This window comes from Cherax quadricarinatus, chromosome 6 (assembly GCF_038502225.1).
Source record: "Cherax quadricarinatus isolate ZL_2023a chromosome 6, ASM3850222v1, whole genome shotgun sequence".
In the NCBI taxonomy this organism is placed as follows: domain Eukaryota; kingdom Metazoa; phylum Arthropoda; class Malacostraca; order Decapoda; family Parastacidae; genus Cherax; species Cherax quadricarinatus.
Genome location: NC_091297.1, coordinates 47,890,733 through 47,908,436, shown reverse-complemented (window position 1 = coordinate 47,908,436; position 17,704 = coordinate 47,890,733). Strand labels below are relative to the sequence as shown.

The window sequence follows — 17,704 nt, the reverse complement described above, 5'->3', positions numbered from 1 at the left end:
TTAATGATGACAAATTACGTAAAAAGATATAAAGTTTTTTTTTTCTGTTAACATGAGATAATTATGGAACAATTTATATTACAGCAAACTATCTCAGATAAATGATAATTGCACTAAATAATAATTAAAAAAAAATATGACAACACTGAATTGAATGAATGTAAATGAAAATGAATGCATTTATTAATTTTGCTGTCCTGAAATAAAGTTGATACAAATATCTTTTTACCGCACAACATTTTCGAAGTACAGACACAGGCTGATGTATGCATGTTGGTCACTTATTTCTTTAATGCATGTGTTAAATCTTTGAAAGGGTAGCTCATCGATTCAGCATTTATCTAAATATAAATGTTGTTTCCAATTACTATGTACTACTGTATACTGTACTGTGAGCTCTGATATCTATCTCCAATTGGTATATGCTGAAGAAAGTACCTAATACAGTGGACCCCCGCCTAACGATCAGTTCCTAAGTCGACCAATTATGTAAGTGTATTTTTGTAAGTGCTTTTGTAGGTGTATTTTTGGGGGTCTGAAACGGAATAATCTAATTCACAATATTCCTTATGGGAACAAATTCGGTCTATAACGGCACCCAAACAGACTTCTGGATTGAAATAATATCGTTAGGCGGGGGTCCACTGTATTTCAAGCATTATTTGCTATGATGAAACTAACTGTATCTTACTCTGTTTCACCAAAATGGAGAGTGAAGGAGTAAGGTATATAGTCAAAACCTGTCTGATCACACCAAAACTTATGTTACCAAAATGGAGGTCTCCATAGGCCCTAACTCAACAGAGCATCAAGGAGAATAACAAAGTATTCATACAGCCATTTCCTCAAATATTTGTTCATTGGACAAAATTTGTGGTGCTATTTGCAGAGGATCTAACTGTATCTCTGCACTTAGATCCTTAGTTTCAAGCAGAGACGATCCTATTATTTTATATCCAACAACTTCTGCAAATGGCACCTACACTATTGACTCACAGTCTACATTACTAAGCACAATTTGAACTTGCTTTTTACAAGGCAGAGTTTTCCACTTAAAAGCAGTAGTGAGAGTATCAGAACTGCTTATCTATGTACACATTATGCTACAGTTGTGAATATTACCATCATTTGCACTAAAAATTTCTGTGAGTATGCAGTATTCTGAGTGATGGCTCAGAACCCAAGCAAACATTTATTTTATTGAATCAAAGGCAGGTAACTGAAATTTTATAATATTTGCTATTTATAAATTAAACAAAATTAAAACCAGCTCAAAGTTACCTTCCAGTGACTCAATTTACAAAGAAACAACAACACTCAAAAAGATATAGGTCTAAATTGTGAAATGAGTGTACTTAAGAGATATGTTCCATGACAGTTGATATCCATGGTGAAGGAATTTGTGTTTTCAAGTATGTACTGTACTGCTTCAATGTGTTGAGTAATGCACTTCAGACCCATATCTCATGCAGTGTTAGGAAACAAACAATAGACACAAAGAGCTTAGAATATGTTTAACAGGTGCAAAAGGCAGTGTGGAACTCTATAGCAAACTTGCTTCATCCACTGTCTGTATAAGGCAGAGGCTCAACATAAATCACCTTTATCAATAAGTTCATTCTTTTTAGATTTACTAGCTTCCAGCATTTGTTTTGATCTCGTTTGCATAATAATAACTCACATAACTTTAATACATCATAGATGCTGTAAAAATAGCACTTTATAAAACACTAATTGGAAGTAGTAGTTGCTGAACCTTATATTTTCTCAGGTGGGTGATGGTCTTCCTGGATTAACATTGTTTACTCATATTCTCTAATGTCTAGGGGATGATAAATTTCAGTGCACTAAATTTCGCTCATTAACTTGAATTACATCTTAAATTCACAATACTGATAAATTTTCTGCTCTTTTAAAACTATAAGGATAATACCAATGATACCTGCTTCATGGATACAGTGGCAACTTTGATATTACTTGATTATATTCATTAAAAGCGCTAAACCCATACAGGTCATTTAGAGCTGAGTAACTTCATTAATGTGATCTAATCAGCAGAACCACTGGATCATCTCAGAGCTTGTCTAGAAGAGCTTTGTCAACAACAAGAGTGCCGTAGCTAACCCCACAGAAGCCAAGAAAGAATTCCCTGAATTGCAGTTGTCATGGTTACAGTGACAGTAGGTTATCATGACCTCCTTGGTGCCAGTCCTTGTATAACAGCCGCCCACTGGTGCCTTCCTCTCTTCCAGCCATCCACAACCTCGCACAGTTCGAACTTCCGATTCAACTGTGGAATATGAAAGTAATTTATTTTTCTGCACGAGACTGAAGCCATTCAAGAATGATAAAATAATGTTTCCAATGTCTAGAGCATCAAGAAAAAATATAATACAATAACAATAATGATATTTGTAAGAAGTGTAAAAAATACTTTAACCATTTTCACACCTGGATAGAGAAAAATTATAGAAAAATGAATTTTCCCAAAGAAGTAACCATTCAAAGTGGTGCCTTGATACCAGTGAAAGGCTCTTGATCCAAGGAATTGGATATGCTTCCATTCTTTGGCTTGAAAATGATAGTCTCCCAGTTCCCAGGCACTGTATGATGCTACCTCTTCAAGGAGGGGGGGCTCCTTGATGCAGCAAAGGGGCTCTTGGTCTAAGGCAATAGATCCCTTGGTCTCCTTCCTCAGACCGAACCTAATTATCCCCCAATTCTCCCTTCCCTATCCCATCCTCCTCATTCCTCCTTTTTTCCCTTTCCTCCCCTCTCCCAACCCTCCCTTTTTCTTGTCCTGTTTGTAGCCTCTGGAGTCCTTCCCTCTGGCATTACAGTTTCTAGGTGGGGGGAAGTATGCCAGAGTTCATCCTGCTCCTTGAGGTTCCTTGGGTGTGGTGTAGTTTGCCATGGAATCTGGATTATCTGGAGGCACCCTGCTCCCTTCCCGGATTTCCGAGAAGTGGGCGGGGTGTCCTGCAGGTGATGGGTGTATCTCCAGAGGCTGTCTCTCTGTTCTGGGAGGTGGCAGCTGAAGGAGGTATGGTTTGTGGTGGGTTTCCAATCGCCCTCTCTTTTGTCCGCTGAGGTGGCTCGGTAGATGTGAGGTTGCTGTCCCGGAGTGCTAGTTTACTGGCATGACAGGTAGGGTATGGCATGGGTTCCACACTGCATCTGAACTGCTCGTGGTCGTGTTCTGAGATGAGAGGGGGAACTTACGGCCCTTTCATGCCTTTTAGTGACTGTCCCTTTTTTTTCTTTCCTTCTTTTTTTTTTTAAAAATAATAATAAGTAAAAAGTCCCATCATCATGGAGTCTTCGTTCCATGATAACCCTTCTCCTGCAAGGTCCCTTTTTGTTACCACATTCTGTTCTGACTCAGCTTCATTACTGGACGATTCTCCACTCTTTCTGTACCCTGTACCTTCTGCTGGTGATGCTTCATCACCCATTCCAGGTGCTGAGGCTCCACCTGTTTCTTCTAGTACCTCTTGCCTCTTGCACGCCTTTAACTATGGATCAGGCCTCCTTGAATATGGTACGATGGTTTTCAGATCGCTCACCTACCTCAGGTAGGGCCACCCACAGTACTACGCCTAAATGTTCCAGACCATTTACTGACAATGGTTATTCAATATCTACTCATTCTACCCAAAAACGACCTACATGACACCCACTTCCTTTATGCACTAAATTCTTTTTTCTACAACCACCATCAACTGATTATCTTTCTGACCACAGTATTGGTAAAGCTCCTTTATAACATGTTGGCCAAAATATATCCTTTCACGCTCTTCGAAGCAGGATGCCCATCATTACAGTTCAGAATGTTGAACAAGCTTGTGATCTTTCTTGTACTAGTTCCATTGATAACATTCCAATCACAGTTCATAAGCACGCTACTCTCAATTCTTGCAGTGGTATGGTGGTTTTACCATGTACCACTGTAAATAGTGATTTCCTGTCTTGCGGTGATATTTTGAAGCAATTAGCCCTTCAGGATCTTCCTATTCTTAAAGTGAATACATATTTCTTGCCTGCTCATGGGCGGAGGCACTTTCCCAGTAACATCGCCCGCTTAACCTTTGACTGCTGTGAACTTCTGTCCTCTGTTTATATCACGGGCCATTGCCTAGGGGTCTGTAAAGTGATCCCTACTCAACAGTGTTGAAATTGCTGGTGCTTTGGACACCCCTCTAAATACTGCAGATCTGCATTGGAGTGACCGGTCTGTGGTGCCACAGATCATGCTGATACATCTTGAAGTCTTTCCCCCCACTTGTCTCTATTGCAATGAACCTCATCCTTCTTTTTCCTGCTGTTGTCAGGTCTATCGTAATGAACAAGAAATCCATTGTCTTAAGGTTAGTGAAGGCCTTACTTATGCTGTGGCTGATTCTCGGCTCTGCCTTCAGGGGAATCTTCCTCATATTCCTTATTCACGAGTAACTAGGAGACCTCTCCTCTTCAACGGAGGCTCCTTGGCGTGGAGAAGAGGCTCTTGGTCTGAGGAATTAGACCTGTCGGTCTCCTTCCTCAGACCGAACCTAATTACCCCCCAATCCCCCCTTCCCTATCCCATCCTCCCCTTTTGCCTTTCCTCCTCCTCCTCCCCACCCGTCCCTTTTGCCCTTCCTTTCTTGGCCTTTGGGATTTTTCCCACAGGCGCGCTAGTTCCTAGGTAGGGGAAAGGGTACTGGGGTCCATCCCATTCCGTTGAGGTTCTTGGCGGTGGCGTAGTTTGCCATGGAATCTGGATCGCCTGGGGATGTCCCGATCCCTTTCCGGTATCCCGGAGGGTGGCTTTGGGTGTCTTTCGGGTGACAGGTGTATCTCTGGAAGCCACCTTTTGGATTCCGGGGGGTGGTGGCCGAAGGAGGTATGCTTTGTGGCGGATATCCGGCTGCCCTCTCTTTTGTCCACCAAGGTAGCTTGGCAGATGTGAGGTTACCTGACCAGCCGGGCTGTGGCTCGTATGTTGGTTTGCATGCAGCCAGCAGTAACAGCCTGGTTGATCAGGCTCTGATCCACCAGGAGGCCTGGTCACAGACCGGGCCACGGGGGCGTTGACCCCCAGAACTCTCTCCAGGTACTCCAGGTAATTGCTGGTTTACTGGCATGAAGGGTAGGGTATGGCACGGGTTCCATGCTGCATCTGCGATGGTGCTGAGGTCCTCTTGGGCGTGGAGGGAGATTTCTGGCCCTTTCATTCCTCCTAGGAACTATCCCTCCCCGGTCCCCCCTTTTTTTTATTTTTTTTATTTTTATTTTCTTTTCTTTTTTTTTTTTTAAAACAAAAAGAAAGAAGTAACCTAACCATGGAGTCCCCAATCCATGACCCCGCTACCTCCAGGCCCCTTATTGTTACCACACCCCGTTATGACCTCGCCTCGTCTTTTGGCCACTCTTCGGACACTCCTAAGACCCTTATACCTCTTGCTGGTACTGTTTCGTCACCTGCTTCAGGTGCCAGGGTTTTGACTGACTCCTTCGATTTGTCTGACCTTCGCTCTCCTTTGACTATGCTTCCGGCCTCTCCCTCTACGGTGCAGCAATTTTCGAATCGCCAGCCCGTCTCACGTCGGACCAGCTCTGGTTCCACTTCTAAACGCAACCGACAATCTCCTGATGACGTTACTTCGTTACTTTCCCATTCTACTCGGAAAAGATTGACACGTCATGCACTCCCTCTCCACACTCAGTTTCGGACCACACAATTGACTAAATTCTTTACTTTAAGACCGACTTCTTCTACTGCCTTTCCGACCATAGTACATATTGGCAAAGCGCTTCTACTCCATGTTGGTAGAGATATTTCCTTTCATGTTCTTAAGAGTGGTATGTGTATCATCACAGTCCAGAATGCTACCCAAGCTCATGATCTTTCTCTTCTTTCACATATCGATACTATTCCTATCACTATCGAAAAACATCATTCCCTCAATTCTTGTAGTGGTACTGTCATTCTGCCCCATACCATAGTCCAACAGAATTTCCAGACATGTGGCAATGACATTCTCGAACAGCTGGAACTCCAAGATCTCCCAATTCTCAAGGTAGACACTTATGTTCTTCCTGCCCGTGGGCGGAGAGATAAGACAAGATAAGATAAGATTTTGTTCGGATTTTTAACCCCGAAGGGTTAGCCACCCAGGATAACCCAAGAAAGTCAGTGCGTCATCGAGGACTGTCTAACTTATTTCCATTGGGGTCCTTAATCTTGTCCCCCAGGATGCGACCCACACAGTCGACTAACGCCCAGGTACCTATTTGCTGCTAGGTGAACAGGACAACAGGTGTAAGGAAACACGTGTTAAAATGTTTCCACCCGCTGGGAATCGAACCCGGGCTCTCCGTGTGTGAAGCGGGAGCTTTAGCCACCAGGCCACCGGGCCACGACAATACCCTTGCAATGTGGCTCATTTAACTTTTGACAGCCATGAACTCCCATCCTCTGTTTATGTAGCAGAACATCAGTTACAAGTTCGAAAGGTGATCCCTACACCGCAACTGTAGAAATTGCTGACGATTTGGCCACCCAGCAAAATATTGCAGATCTATAGCCGAATGCCCAGTCTGTGGTGCCGATGACCATTCTAATATGTCTTGCAGTCGACCTCCCTCTTGCCTTAATTGTCATGAGACTCACTCTCGCCGTTGCCAGGTCTACTTGAATGAGTGGGAAATTCGTTGCCTCAAAGAGGCAGAAGGTCTCCCTTATGCTATGGCAGTTTCTCATCTCCGCCTCCAAGGGAGACTACCCCATGTTTCTTATTCTCGTGTTTCAAAACATCCCCCAACTTCTGGGGTCCCATCTTCTGCAGCCTCCTCTGCGGTTGTCAGTCCCATAGTCGCTCCTGTATTTAATTCTTTTGCTGTCCTGGGCTCAGACTTCCCTACTTCAACACCTCAGTCTGTTCTCACTTCTTCGTGTTCTCCCTCACAAACCCCGGTATCGACAAGACCTCGTACGACACTTCCTCCCAATCGTCCCTCTACTTCTCAGAAGTTCAAAAAATCTCCTTTAACCCCTCCTTCCCTTCATCCACCTCCACACTTTACCTTCCCGGTCTCTGTACCTGGGTCTTCCCCTTTCACTGGCTCTGTTACAAGTGTGGAGGTTCATCCTCCTCATACTGTGCCTTCTTCCCCTGTCCCCTCCCAAGTTTCTTCCTCTTCTGCCACCTCCCAGGTTTCTTCCTCTTCTGTCCCCTTCCACACATCTCCAGTTCCCTCCACCCTTTCGCCCCCCCCCCTACCTTGATACAGTCTATTACAGTTCCGATCTTTACTCAAACTCCTCCTACTTCTATCTCCAATATTGTCTCCCATATGACATCCCTGAACTCCAAAACACTTGAAGCAATCTCTGAATATATTGCAGAGACCAAACCATCAATGGACACTGATCCACCCTCTGTTCCTTCTCTTTCCTCTTCTCCATCTACGCAACTCCTTTCTTCACAGCGCACTGTTCCTTTGCTACTTGAACATTTTCCACTGCCACCGCATGTGGACTTTTCTAACCCCTCTAGTCCGTAAGTACCCTTACCTGCGGATTTCTAGTATCTTTATCACTGCCAATCATGGTCTATTTACAGTGGAATATACGCGGCCTCAGGGGTAATCGGGGTGAGCTTTAGACGTTGCTCTCCCAATTTTCCCCTGTTGGTGTTTGCTTACAAGAACCAAAATTACACTCTGCTGTTAGCTATCCCATCTCAGGCTATAATTTCTTGTATTCTTTGGAGTGAGAGAGAGAGAGAGAGAGTGTGTGTGTGTGTGTGTGTGTACTCACCTAGTTGAGGTTGCGGGGGTCGAGTCCGAGCTCCTGGCCCCACCTCTTCACTGATCGCTACTAGGTCACTCTCCCTGAACCGTGAGCTTTATCATACCTCTGCTTAAAGCTATGTATGTGCGTGCGTGTGTGTGTGTGTGTGTGTGTGTGTGTGTGTGTGTGTGTGTGTGTGTGTGTGTGTGTGTGTGTGTGTGTGTGTGTGTGTGTGTGTGTGTGTACTCACCTATTTGTGGTTGCAGGGGTCGAGTCTTAGCTCCTGGCCCCGTGTGCGTGTGTGTGTGTGTGGGTGTGCGTGCTTGTGTGTATGCATATATTTGTACGCTTGTGTGCATATGTCTATGCATTCGCCCTCGTGTGTGTATGTGTGTGTGTGTGCGCGCTAGTGTGGGTGTATGACCCACTTAATATTTGTATTTATAACTCATTACAATTGTGACCAGGTGTGGACGTATCAGTGGCTCATTACTTTGTAATTTGTTCATGACTGTAACCATGTATAAGAGCGAGGCTGATTCATTACCTTTGTAACTTTCCATGATTGTGACCAGATCTACCTGGAGTTCATTACCTTTGTAACTAGTTCAGCTATCATAACTTTGGGGTCCAGCCAGGTTACTGGCTGTCTTCTTGTCGCCAGTGTCGAGGTTGGGAGACTACTCTCTCCCGCCTTCACATTGGCCATACTCGTCTTACTCATGGATACCTCATGGAGAGGCGCCCTGCTCCTCTCTGTGAGAATTGTCAGGTTCCATTATTGGTCAGCCACATTCTGTTAGACCGCCCACTTTATCAACGAGCACAAAGAATTTACCTCCAACATCGTCTTCGCTCTGCTGCTCTCCTTTGCCTTCCTTTTTCGCTGATGGACCCATCTTTCATCCAGACTCTCTCACTGACTTTTTGACAACAACTGACTTACTCCACAAACTCTGATGACACCTTCAGCCCTTTCTACCTCAAGCTCTTGCTACCCTCTACCCCTGCACTATCCCCTGCCCCGCTGTTTTCTGTAACCTACTAATCATCCCTCCCCCCTTCTGCCGCCTGATACCCTCGCTTCCTTCCCTACCCTGCAGCGCTGTATAGCCCTTGTGGCTTAGCGCTTCTTTTTGATTATAATAATAATAATAGGAGACCTCTAACCTTGGCAGTCCCCCTGCCTACCAGCTCCTCTGGTGTCATGTCTTCCGGGGTCAGCTCTGTCTCTAATTCTTTTGCAGTTTTACACTCTGAAAACCCCACCTCCTTACCTACTCCTACCTCTACTTCTCACCGGCTAGTTTCTTGGTCTGCAAGGCCTCGCACGCCTGCATCTTCTTTGCACCTATCACCTGTGAAGCTGAACCTATCTCATAAGCCCAAGTCTCTTCACATTCCTCCATTATTTACAATTTCCCAACAGTTTTCCTTTTCAGCCTCGGTGCCTCATTCTCACCCCCTTTCTAACTCTCACACAGAGATGGAGGTTCGCCCCCCTCGTGTGGTCTCCTGGAAAGTAACTGGAGACTTCTTCTCCAGTTACTTTCCAACCTCCTTCCTCTCCTGTTTCACCACAGGACTCTTCTGTCTCCACTGGCACATCTTTCCAGGTTCATACTCCCCTCCCCTCTCAGGCCTCTTTGGTTCTCTCCATAGTCTCCCCGATCTCTACTTGCTCTACCTCACCCGTCTCTGAAGTCATGGTATCAGAGTCTTCCTTATCTGCTGGGACACTTGATGCTATCTCCTACTATACTGCAGAGAGGAAACCATCGACGGACACCGATGGGCCTCCTTTTACCCTTTCTTATTTTTTCACAACCCTCGCAGCAATCGTTTCCTTCACATCATTCTGATTCCTCCTTGCTTACATGCTTTCTGTTGCCCCCACACATTGACTTCATTGACCCTAATAGCCCATAGATTTTATCGCTTCTTATTGTTGACATGCCTGTCTTTGTGAATAATGACTTCAGTTCAAGTTTATTCTCTATAATGGTTACAATGTGGGGTTTACAGGTTTTGGGTATTTTGTGGTTTACATGTTATAAAATACTAATTACAGAGGGGGCCACTAGGACACCTAGCATGGCTAGGCATTTCGAGCAGACTTAGATTAATTCTTAACATTAAATCCTTACAGATTATAGTATTAAGGCTAAGTGACTACATCATAATTTGTGAGTTTAGCAATGTGAATGCTTTTGTTTTGGCACAATACAATATTTGAGTATCATAGGCAAACTTATGACTAGTTAGGATTTATTATTTTAAGATTAAGATTAGTATTTCTGGGTTTATAGTCAGTGGATAAGTGAGTGTAATTTTGAACCACCAGGTGGTTATCATGTAGTTGTCGGGGTGGATCAGGGAGATAAGATGTTTTCTAACTGTAGTTTTGAAAGTGATGAATGTGTCTGCAGTTCTAGAGTTTTCAGGTAGGGTGTTCCAGATTTTAGGTCCTTTGAAATACAGTGAATTTTTGTAAAGGTTTAGTCGAACACGGGGAATGTCATAGAGATGTTTGTGTCTGGTGTTATGCCTGTGGATCCTGTCACAACTATCAAGAAAACATTTTAGGTCAAGGTTAATATTGGAATTTAAGGTCCTGTAGATATAGACTGCACAGTAGTAAGTGTGGATGTTCTGAACAGGGAGTAATTTTAGATCTATGAAGAGTGGGGGTGTGTGTTGCCAGGGATGGGATTTAGTGATTATTCTTACTGTGGCTTTTTGTTGGGTTATTATTGGCTTTAGGTGTGTTGCTGCAGTTGAACTCCAAGCACAGATAGCATAGGTGAGGTTTGGATATATAAGTGAATGGTATAGTGTGAGAAGGGCAGTTTGCGGTACGTAGTATTGTATCTTGGAGAGGATCCCCACCGTTTTGGATACTTTTTTTGTTATGTGTTGGATATGGGTGCTGAAATTTAGGTTGTTGTCGAGGTATAGGCCAAGGAATATGCCCTCATTATGTCTGGCAATTAGAGTGTTGTCGATCTTAATGTTAAGTTGCGCAACACCTGCTCTGCTACCAGACATAATATAGTAGGTTTTGCCAGTGTTAAGTGCAAGTTTATTGGCTGTCATCCAAGTCGATATTTTGAGCAGTTCCTCGTTAAGAATGGTGTTGAGGGTGGCAAGATTAGGGTGGGAGATGACATAAGTCGTGTCGTCAGCAAAGAGAATGGGTTTCAGGTGTTGGGATATGTTTGGAAGATCATTGATGTAAATGAGGAAGAGCAGGGGTCCAAGGACACTTCCCTGCGGAACTCCAGTATCAAGTGGCCGTATTGATGAGGCTGTGTCTTTAATGGTGACATACTGATACCTACTAGAAAGATAGGATTTGAAATATGCAAGCTCATGGCCTCTTATACCATAGTGGTCAAGTTTGTGGAGTAGGATGCCGTGGTCTACTGTGTCAAGTGCTTTTCTTAGGTCAATAAAAATTCCTAGCCTCAGGGGTAATTGGGGAGAGCTCCAGGTGTTGCTCCCAGTTTTCCCCAGTATGTGTCAGGTTATAAGAGCCCAAAATTCGTCCCGCTTTGGGCTATGTGCTGTTGCATTCTTCTGATCCCTTTCCTGATGAATCATTTAATGAGAGTGTACTTCTTGTGCATTGGTATACCATATCAACAGGTTTTTGTTTGTTCTCTGCTGCATTATACTGCAGCCTGTATTTATTTGCACAGATGGTATGCAGTTTGCTCTCTATATCTCTCCCCTTCCTGCGCATTCTGTATCTTTAGATATTGCATTCTTAATCTCTACTGCTGCCCATCTTGTTAGGTGATTTAAATGCTCGCCATCATCTTTGGGGAGGATCCCACTGTGATTCACGTGGTGATCAGCTGGAGACTCTTCTCACTTTTCATCCTCTTCATGTTTTAAATGCAGGTGCTCCCACCCAATTTGACTTGCACTCAGTCTCTCTCTTGCATTGATCTTTCTGTCTGCTCCTCATTAACTGCGCTTGATTACTCTTGGTCTGTTCTCCCAGATTTGCACAACAGTGATCACTTTCCTATTCTTCTTACTTCTGCATATTCCCGACCACCTCGTAGCCCCTCTCATCTTACCACCTTTTGTGGGGACCCTCCTTCGTCATCAATCGATGAGCTGGTGCACCAATTTTCGACCATAGTTTTGACTGCAGTGTCACGTTCTATACCTGAAACCTCAGGCAAGCATTCTCAGATATGCATGCCTTGGTGGTCTCCTGCGTATGCCTGTGCAGTGTGTTTGAAATGTGCTGCATGGGACCATTATCGATATACTCTAACCTCAGATCATCTTTTTTATTTTACCAGGCAAGGGCAGTCACTCGCCGTGTCATATACGATGCTAAATGCACTTGTTGGCAAGACTACGTGTCTACCATTACCTTGACTTCCCCTGTGTGTGCAGTTTGGAAGAAGGTGCGAAAGTTGCATGGCAAGTGCACTCCCGACCCATTTCCCATTTTGAGGGTTGCTGGTGTTAGTGTTGCGGAACCTCTTGAAGTTGCCATGGAAATTGGGAATTATCTTGTCCATGTCTCCCAAGGGTTTCACCTTTGTTCCTCATTTCTTGCGTCTAAGTCTACCAAGGAGCAATTGCCCTTGGATTTCTCTGCTGGAATGGAGTTGGATAACATACCTTTCACTCTCCCAGAGCTAGAGTCCACACTTTCTGCTTACCAGTCATCGGCAGCTGAGCCTGATATTCATATCAGTATGCTACATCTGCATTCTACAGCCCTTACAGTCCTTTTGCATCTTTTCAATATTATTTGGACACGAGGGGTTGTCCCTCAACAATGGAAACCTACTACTGTACTACCATTTTGCAAACCAGGCACCTTGGGGCTTGATACCTCTCACTATCATCCCATTGCTCTGACCAGTGTAGTCTGCAATATGATGGAACGATTGGTGAATAGGCGTCTGATATGGTATTTGGAGATGCGCAATATTCTTTCTCCTCGCCAATATGGCTTTCGCAAGGGCTGCTCTACTTTGGACTCTTTACTCCACTTAGATACGTATGTGTGAAATGCCTTTGCTAACTAACACTCCATCTTAGCAGTCTTTTTCGATCTTGAGAAGGTATACACCACTTGGAGGTATAACATTTTGGCCCAAGCCCACTCCTTAGGCCTCTGCGGTAATTTGCCAACTTTCCTTACTGCTTTCTTATCTGACAGATATTTTCATGTCCATGTTGGTGCCTCGCTTTCCTCAGATTTTGTTCAGGCTGAGGGTGTCCCGCAAGGTTGTGTCCCTAGCACTATCCTTTTTCTCTCTTGGCTATAAATGACCTACCTTCCATTCTTCTATCTCATATTTGGTCATCACTTTATGTGGATGACTTCACAATAGCTTATGGAGGTGCTGACTGTTGCCTGATAGTTAGTTTTTTTTTTAGTTTAATATGTTTATTATGCACCCCATACCCATCCTGTGGGCGGTAGTCAAAAGATTACAGAGGTACATAATGGGTCCAGGGACTGGGCCTCAAAGTTTTGATAGCTGAGCAAGTTACAGAGGTAATGAATTCACAATTTACAAAGGTAATGAACTCACAATTTACAAAGGTAATAAACTCCAGGTAGGTCTAGTCACAATCATGACAAGTTACAAAGGTATTCTGACAGATTACGGAGGTACACAATGGGTCCAGGGACCGGGCCCCAAAGTTTTGATGGCTGAACTAGGTACAAGGTAATGAACTCACAAGTTACAAAGATAATGAATACTGTAAGAATGGTTACTTACGTTTATATATGGCTACAATCATGAACGAATTTTAGAGTAATGAGCAATTCACACTTCCACACCCGGTCACAACTGTAGTGAGTTATTGGTGCAAATATTGATTGTTGAGTCACACACACACACATATACAAATTCAACCACAGGGAGATTGACTGGGAAAACCTGGAGCCACATGGGGGTCCCGAAACATGGAGAGCCAGGATGTTGGACGTGGTGCTGGAAAATCTCATGCACCAACATGTTAAGGACACTACCAGAGTGAGAGGGGAGGATGAACCAGCAAGATTGGACCTTGTGTTCACCCTGGGCAGCTCAGATATTGAGGACATCAAGTATGAGAGTCCCCTAGGAGCTAGCGACCACGTGGTTCTGTGCTTTGAATACATAGTAGAGCTGCAAGTGGAGAGAATAACAGGAGTTGAATGGGAAAAGCCTGACTATAAAAGAGGGGACTACATAGGGTTGAAGAACTTCCTGCGGGAGGTCCAGTGGGACAGAGAACTGGCAGGAAAGCCAGTAAATGAAATGATGGAATATGTAACAACAAAATGCAAGGAGGCAGTGGAAAGGTTTATTCCCAAGGGCACCAGTAACAACGGGAAGACCAGAACGAGCCCCTGGTTTACCCGACGTTGTAAGGAGGCAAAAACAAAATGCAATAGAGAATGGAAAAAGTACAGAAGGCAGAGAATACACGAAAATAGGGAGATCAGTCGCAGAGCCAGGAATGAGTACGCACAGGTAAGGAGGGAGGCCCAGCGACAGTATGAAAATGACATAGCATCGAGAATCAAGACTGACCCGAAACTGTTGTATAGCCACATCAGGAGGAAGACAACAGTCAAAGACCAGGTGATCAGATTAAGGACAGAAGGTGGAGAACTCACAAGAAATGATCAGGAGGTATGTGAGGAGCTGAACAGGAGATTTAAGGAAGTTTTTACAGTAGAGACAGGAAGGGCTGTGGGAAGACAGCACAGAAGGGAACATCAAGAGGGAATATACCAACAAGTGTTGGATGACATACGAACAAATGAGGAGGAGGTGAAGAAGCTCTTAAGTGACCTTGACACCTCAAAGGCGATGGGACCGGACAACATCTCCCCATGGGTCCTTAGAGAAGGAGCAGAGATGCTGTGCGTGCCTCTAACCACAATCTTCAACACATCCCTTGAAACTGGGCAACTACCTGAGAAATGGAAGACAGCTAATGTAGTCCCCATATTTAAGAAAGGAAACAGAAACGAGGCACTAAACTACAGACCTGTGTCTCTGACATGTATTGTGTGCAAAGTCATGGAGAAGATTATCAGGAGGAGAGTGGTCGAACACCTGGAAAGGAACAAGATTATAAATGAAAACCAGCATGGGTTCATGGAAGGCAAATCTTGTATCACAAACCTCCTGGAGTTTTATGACAAGGTAACAGAAGCAAGACACGAGAGAGAGGGGTGGGTAGATTGCGTTTTCCTAGACTGCAGGAAGGCCTTTGACACAGTTCCCCACAAGAGATTAGTGCAGAAGCTGGAGGATCAGGCGCACGTAAAAGGGAGGGCACTGCAATGGATAAGGGAATACCTGACAGGGAGGCAGCAACGAGTCATGGTACGTGAAGAGGTATTACAGTGGGCGCCTGTTACGAGCGGGGTCCCACAGGGGTCAGTTCTAGGACCAGTGCTATTTTTGATATATGTGAACGACATGATGGAAGGAATAGACTCTGAGGTGTCCCTGTTCGCAGATGATGTGAAGTTGATGAGAAGAATTAAATTGGACGAGGATGAGGCAGGACTGCAAAGAGACCTGGACAGGCTGGACATGTGGTCCAGCAACTGGCTTCTCGAATTCAATCCAGCCAAATGCAAAGTCATGAAGATTGGGGAGGGGCAAAGAAGACCGCAGACAGAGTATAGGCTAGGTGGACAAAGACTACAGACTTCACTCAGGGAGAAAGACCTTGGGGTGACCATAACACCGAGCACATCACCGGAGGCACACATCAACCAAATAACTGCTGCAGCATACGGGCGCCTGGCAAACCTGAGAATAGCGTTCCGATACCTTAATAAGGAATCGTTCAAGACACTGTACACTGTGTATGTTAGGCCCATACTGGAGTATGCAGCACCAGTCTGGAACCCACACTTGGTCAAGCACGTCAAGAAGTTAGAGAAAGTACAAAGGTTTGCAACAAGGCTAGTCCTAGAGCTCAAGGGAATGTCGTACAAGGAAAGGTTAAGGGAAATCGGACTGACGACATTGGAGGACAGAAGGGTCAGGGGAGACATGATAACGACATACAAGATACTGCGGGGAATAGACAAGGTGGACAGAGATAGGATGTTCCAGAGAGGGGACACAGGGACAAGGGGTCACAACTGGAAGCTGAAGACTCAGACGAGTCACAGGGACGTTAGGAAGTATTTCTTCAGTCATAGAGTTGTCAGCAAGTGGAATAGCCTAGCAAGTGAAGTAGTGGAGGCAGGAACCATACATAGTTTTAAGAAGAGGTATGACAAAGCTCAGGAAGCAGAGAGAGAGAGGCTCCAGTAGCGATCAGTGAAGAGGGGGGGGCAGGAGCTTGAGTCTCGACCCCTGCAACCACAATTAGGTGAGTACAATTAGGTGAGTACACATACACACTCATACACACACACACACAAACACTCATACACACACACACACACTCATACACACGCACACACACACACACACACACACACACACACACACACACACACACACACACACACACACAGGGTGATGGTGGACACACTGGCTGAGGTGGCAAGAAGAGCTCACTCGAGCAGAGCAAAGTTACTGGTAATGGGCGATTTCAAAAACAGGGAGATCGACTGGGAAAACCTGGAGCCACATGGGGGTCCCGAAACATGGAGAGCCAAGATGATGGATGTGGTACTTGAAAACCTCATGCATCAACATGTCAGGAACACAACCAGAGAGAGAGGGGAGGATGAGCCAGCAAGACTGGATCTTGTGTTCACCCTGAGCAGTTCAGACATTGAGGACATCACTTTCGAGAGGCCCCTTGGAGCTAGCGATCATGTGGTTCTGAGTTTTGACTATATAGTAGAGTTACAAGTGGAGAAGGTAACAGGAACTGAAGGGGACAGGCCAAACTATAAAAGGGGGGACTACACAGGTATGAGAAACTTCCTGCAGGAGGTTCAGTGGGACAGAGAAATGGTAGGAAAATCAGTAAACGAGATGATGGAATATGTGGCAACAAAGTGTAAGGAGGCAGAGGAAAGTTTTGTTCCCAAGGGAAACAGAAATAATAGGAAGACCAAAACGAGTCCTTGGTTTACCCGAAGGTGTAGGGAGGCAAAAACTAAGTGTAACAGAGAATGGAAAAGGTACAGGAGGCATAGGACCCAGGAAAACAAGGAGATTAGTAGAAGAGCCAGAAACGAGTATGCGCAGATAAGGAGGGAGGCCCAGCGACAGTATGAAAACGACATACCATCGAAAGTCAAATCTGACCCGAAACTGCTGTATAGCCACATTAGGAGGAAGACAACAGTCAAGGACCAGGTGATAAGGCTGAGGAAAGAAGGTGGAGAACTCACAAGAAACGATCAAGAGGTATGTGAGGAGCTCAACACGAGATTTAAGGAAGTATTTACAGTAGAGACAGGAAGGACTCTGGGGGGACAGACCAGATGGGGACACCAACAAGGAATACACCAACAAGTGTTGGACGACATACATACAGATGAGGAGGAGGTGAAGAAACTGCTAAGGGACATCGATACCTCAAAGGCAATGGGACCGGACAACATCTCTCTGTGGGTCCTTAGAGAGGGAGCAGATATGTTGTGTATACCACTTACCACAATCTTCAACACATCCCTGGAAACTGGGCAACTACCTGAGGTATGGAAGACGGCAAATGTAGTTCCCATTTTCAAAAAAGGAGACAGAAAAGAGGCACTAAACTATAGACCTGTGTCATTGACGTGTATAGTATGCAAAATTATGGAGAAGATTATCAGGAGGAGAGTGGTGGAGCACCTGGAACGGAACAGGAGTATAAATGCCAACCAGCACGGATTCACGGAAGGCAAATCCTGTGTCACAAACCTTCTGGAGTTTTATGATAAAATAACAGAAGTAAGACAAGAGAGAGAGGGGTGGGTTGATT

At 44.7% G+C, this 17,704-nt stretch overlaps 1 protein-coding gene across 1 annotated transcript in view; it reads right to left on the bottom strand.

Moving 5' to 3' along the window:
* Positions 1–1,940: 1,940 nt before the first annotated feature.
* The window catches only part of LOC138855542 (UPAR/Ly6 domain-containing protein crok-like), a 76,101-nt gene continuing 60,337 nt past the window's right edge, over positions 1,941–17,704 (bottom strand). Inside the window, exon 3 of the mRNA XM_070105421.1 lies at positions 1,941–2,290. Coding sequence (XP_069961522.1) covers positions 2,085–2,290 — 206 coding nt within the window. The 3' untranslated portion in view covers positions 1,941–2,084. The remainder of the gene's footprint in view (positions 2,291–17,704) is intronic.